The 5,346-nt window shown below is 40.5% G+C and overlaps 1 protein-coding gene across 2 annotated transcripts in view; it reads right to left on the reverse strand.

The window, feature by feature from the left end:
• The window catches only part of LOC121866463 (flocculation protein FLO11-like), a 75,701-nt gene extending 71,628 nt beyond the window's left edge, over positions 1-4,073 (reverse strand). For both annotated transcript variants that reach the window (XM_042366169.1, XM_042366168.1), the window contains exon 1: positions 3,552-4,073. In XM_042366169.1, coding sequence (XP_042222103.1) covers positions 3,552-3,594 — 43 coding nt within the window. In that variant the 5' untranslated portion in view covers positions 3,595-4,073. The remainder of the gene's footprint in view (positions 1-3,551) is intronic.
• Between the last annotated feature and the right edge of the window lie 1,273 nt (positions 4,074-5,346).

Genomic DNA, 5,346 nt, shown 5'->3' on the forward strand with positions numbered 1-5,346 from the left:
ATAATCCTCTTAAAATCAACGTAAATCCCTTAAAATCAATACCAGTTCCTTAAAGACAGTGACGGGCCCTCTCTTGTGTAATGCCAATCAAATGTATACAATAAAACCGATCCACACCACTCCCTAATGGGGCCTTGTGTCTTGTATCTATAAATGCTACCCGAACCTCTATCTTCCAGGGTCTCAAGGTATGTACGATTGATCTTTTAACCAGACCAACCACCACCAATCAGGGCCTCGAGTCCATCTGTATGGGAGGGAGGGAGGGAGGGAGGGGGGGGGGGTGAAGTTTAAATACCAAACCAGGCTTTTAAAACGAAGTATAAACAGAATTCTTAGAAGGTAAAAAAAAAATGGTGTTAAGTTATAGAGTCCCTTAGCAGCCAGCAAGGAGAGACAGAAACAAAGGAATTTATCATTTAGTGGACAAGTTAGATTTACATTAACAGTACATCTTTGGTACTTAAAACCTCTCTTACTGCAGCTGAGATAAGACTAATGAACCTACATCTGTTCTAACTTAAAACTGGTCCAAGGTTGGCTGTACTAGAGGGGACCTTTGAGAAAAAAGGACAGATATTACAAGTAAACATTATAATAATTGTTACCTGGAGTTAATTACCTACTACTGGAAGGTGACACAAACACTCGTATATAACTCAGGGGAATTATCGACCCCTTGACAGACCTAAATTGACTAGGGCAGTGAGGGGGGTGGGGGCTATAATGGTATCAATATGACTTGTTATCTGGGCACTAATTGTCTAAATACAGGCGTAGACGGATAGACGGACGGACAGATGGACGGCTGGACAGACGGACAACAGAAGGAAGGTTATATAACCAACCTCAGCCAGGACACAGTGGTCGGAGTTTCACTAACAGTACAGAATCTTGGTGACCAGAACAAAAGTCTATAATTTTTTTAAACCTTTCAATTCTGTCTGATTTAGAATATCATTTTGTTGTTACTCAGAAGAATGAAAAGTCTTTGGCCACCTTCACTATGTATGGCTTCAGGGCTTAGTTCTTGGTTTAATTTTTTCTAACGTTCGTACACTGGTTTCCCTCGTGGCTGGAGATGCAAGAACGTATCAAACTGGTAAACTTTCTTCTTAATGAATAAAAACCCGAGGGAGAAATCAGACAAGTGCCGGTATCATATATGAGGTATCGTATATCTACCGAGGCGTCATCCCCCTGTCACTGTCTGAAGGTATTTAAAGAAAAACACTAAGACTCGGATTTCCATTGTGGTAGTCTGGGGGTATGAAGGAGTTTTGTTTGGTAAAGGTTCTACAGAATGGAATTTCAACCTAAAAGATCTGGGCAATTTCAGATGCTTTCATGGATCGAATGAGGGAACGGGGTGGTGGTGGTGCGTGGTGGTAGTGATAGTGACGGTTCGTGCGTTATAGTGATCCGTGGTGATAAAGGTGGTAGTGATAGTGGTGGTGGTGGTGGTGATGATAGTGGTGGCAGTGATGGTGGTGGCACAATAAATATAACCCTTCAGAACATTGATTGTAGAAATGTTTATATGAAAGGAAAATAATAACTGCGAATTTACAATACTGAACATAAAAACACTACAACGTCCGAAATAACTTCAACATTACACTGAGACTCTACCTTAACTAGATACGTTCACTTAGCACCAGTAAAGAGACAACATTACACTGAGACTCTACCTTAACTAGATACGTTCACTGAGCACCAGTTAAGACACAACATTACACTGAAGACTCTGCCAACTAGATACGTTTTTGAGCACCAATAAGACACAAATTCAGGTTCAGAATCTTCGCAAATCCGTATCCAGATGTTTGAAGAAAGTAAGAAAACTGATTCAAGGTGTGAAGAACTTTTTTTTAGAAACGAGTGACTGAACCCGCTAGAAACTTCTCATATTTTTAGTGTGTGTTGGCGTGACTAGACACTACAACCCTGTCCACACCTGCAGGGCTCAAGAGGCAGCGTTTGCAGCGTGGGCGTTTAGGTGTAACAGGATATGCTACATAATTTCCACACCTGTTAAACAAGAGGCAGGCAAATACTCGTAGTGTGTGTGTGTGTGTGTGTGTGTGTGTGTGTGTGTGTGCGTGTGTGTAGACGATATAAGCCTCACTACAATTTCTTATTCACATCTGCTTGACAAAAGGCAGATGTGTATGCAGATGTGTGAGTGTGTGTGAGTGAGACAAGACATACTCATACTCCAAAATTACGTCCACACCTGCTTGACACGACGCAGGTGTGTAAGACAAGTATAAGTAAGCGAAATCCCCAAACTACAAAAGTTTTCACCAACCTAAAAGACAAAACCCGGGTGTATGGCATATATGTAAGCAAAAAAAGACTTGCAACATACTTTCCACACCTGGTACAACACGAAACAGATGTGTAAGACATCATACCTAAAATATAAACAGGTGTGTGGCATCAATTTAGACAGAAATAGACTTACTACACACTTTCCACACCAGCTACAACAGAAAACACACGTGTAAGACGTCATACAGTACATAAGACATAGACAGGTGTCTTCAAGAGGTATATACAGTCGTAGTAACAACAGACAGACAGACAGACAGACAGAAGACCTACACAATAAACCTCACGAAAGAATTTGAAGAACCAGAAGATCATATGAAAGTCTGTGAATATGTTTTCTTTACAGACCACAGACCACAGAGAAGTGAAGACGAGGTGAGGTGCATTATCCCAGCTGAGGTGCGGCCGAGTGATGTGAGTTAGCCAGCCAGCCTGAGGGTCAATGCTCAAATCTTCCCTCTGGCTTAATACGGGTCTATAATAATCAACTGGGTTTTTTGCTGTACTTTGTGAAATATTTTAATCTTTGATAGAATTTTGAAGTTTTTATTTGATTTGATTTCAAAAGCATCAGTTACTATTAAAACATTTGTAGCGTTATAATCATTTTTTCTTCTTTAAATTTTTGCAGTAATGTAATTTTAAAAGGAGTATTTTTTATCAATGAAAAATATGATGTTTGTGGCATATTGTAAGCCTTGATGTAATTTGGTATCTTTTTCGTAAGCCTCTGATACTGTTAAGAATTTTAATGTATTTTTCAACACTCCATGATAAAATTTTGCAACTACTTTTTCGTCGGTATAACAAGTGACGTTTATGGACTATAATGATCATTCAACATTAACCAACTTTGAAACACACAGCTCAACAAACGTCTTTCAGAACAGATTTAAATATCATAATTGACTTAGATTTTTTTCCATTAGTGACAGGACAGGTAAGAACCTTCCACAACATACTCCAGACATACTTCACTATCTACTGGTGTAAGTGACATGCAGGGTTAGTAAACGACTAAAGAGGTCCGCTAATGTTTGGTCAGTCAGAGTGGTGTAAATCTATTAGCATAATATATAGTCTATGATATGGGTGGGTGGAGCTCGTGGGTATTACACTGTCATGGTCTAATAAGCGATTCTTTGGTTAATATAGCACAAATATACACAAGAACAGCAGCGTGGGGAAAATTATTGAAATATTTTACAAATACTCACCCAGGGAGACCAGGAGAAGACTCAGCATTATCTTTCTTGACATAGTGAAGGATGTCAGTGCATCCTACGACACCAACACTCTAGGAATAACGTCTCCCGTAGGAGGCTTTCGCAGTCCCGTAGGATATGTATATTTTTTTCCTCTTGCAGACTCCTGTGTGCCTCACTGTAGACTCCAACACAACAAGTCCTCGCACACAGTACAACACACGAGGGTCTTGTAGAGCTCCTCCTTCACGAATTCAAGATCACGTGAGAACTTCAGCCAATCCGAAAACTGGAAGGACCTCAAAGATACAACCCTGCAGGAACCTCTTGAAGAACGTCGATCAATACGCGAGAGAATTCTTGAAAAACCGTCCAGGAACTCGAGCAACTCTGGACGAGGGGGGAGGGGTCCGTCTGGAAGGTGGCCCAGCGACTGACTGAGGTGGACGTGGGTCTCTGGGTCGCGGATGGCGCGGGGCGTCTGTCTGGAAAACCTGGAGCGAGTATTGTGGTGCGTCAGTTCTCGCCACCTGGTTGCCGTTGACTGAGCCGCGAGTCTTAGCCCACCACTTTCTACACCCCCCTCCCACCGTCCAGCCAAAGGTGCGGCAGATTCCAGAGGCACTCGGCAAATACTAGAGTCCCTTGCACTACTGGCGAGCAATATCCTACAATTTTGATCCCATCGAGGTTTAAACAATTGACGATCGTACACTCCTGACTGACAGATTCTCAGCATACTTGGTGGAGTGTGAACCCTTGGGTGTAAGCTTATGCTGCCTCTGACATGACTGACCACCAAATCTTGACGTACAATATTATAAGACTACATAAAGTTAGATAATTATATGTTCTTAGACCCAAAGCCTTATTTTCATAACACCTACGACTGTAAGCTTAAAATAGAGCTCTTGTGAGTCTTATTTACCAGACCTTATGAGCTTTATATACCCGACCTTGTGAGGCCTATATAACTGACCTTGTGAGTGTTATTACTAGACCTCATAAGGCTTATATGCCAGACCATATGAGGCTTATATAAATACCAGACCTTGCGAGTTATATATACCTGAGTCACCTTCTATGTTTTATTCATAAGATTCCCAAATTATTAATCAGATCAGGAGACTATAAACAATGCCTCGAAAATATTTATAAATATAATATTACTCACTATTATCTAGTCTAGTTAAATATTTTCACTGTTTAAACTTTCTTTGAACTTTGGAACTTTTACAAAAAATATTTAGAGGAAGTATGAAGGAACATTAATGCACACCACAGACAGACAGACAGACAGACATACACACACACACACACACACACACACACACACACACACACACACACACACACATGCAACTCGACAGTCCAACATTCTCGGCACGTTGTCGTAAGAAAGAACCTGTCCTAAGATAATGAGATAATGTAACAAACACACACACACACACACACACACACACACACACACACACACACACACACACATTGCTGGACTTGTTAGTACAGTGAACCAGTAAGTCAGTCTGGATTCCTATTCACCATATTTAACAGGAGAAATTTAGCACAGATTTAAATTTTAACCTAGCGTAGAGATACAGATTTTAACACGTACAATATTAACACAGAGATGCAGAATTTAATACAAAAATACAAAGATTAACATATATAAAAATTTAACACAGGAATTATTAGAGCCAGAGTTAAGAATGAAGATTAAAACGGGGCATATGATATAGCCTGTTTAACCCCTTGATGACTGGTTTAACCCTATGAAGAGGATGGTTTAACCTCTCTCTCTCTCTCT

Source organism: Homarus americanus, unplaced genomic scaffold (genome assembly GCF_018991925.1).
Source record: "Homarus americanus isolate GMGI-L3 unplaced genomic scaffold, GMGI_Hamer_2.0 scaffold16430, whole genome shotgun sequence".
Classification (NCBI taxonomy): Eukaryota; Metazoa; Arthropoda; class Malacostraca; order Decapoda; family Nephropidae; genus Homarus; species Homarus americanus.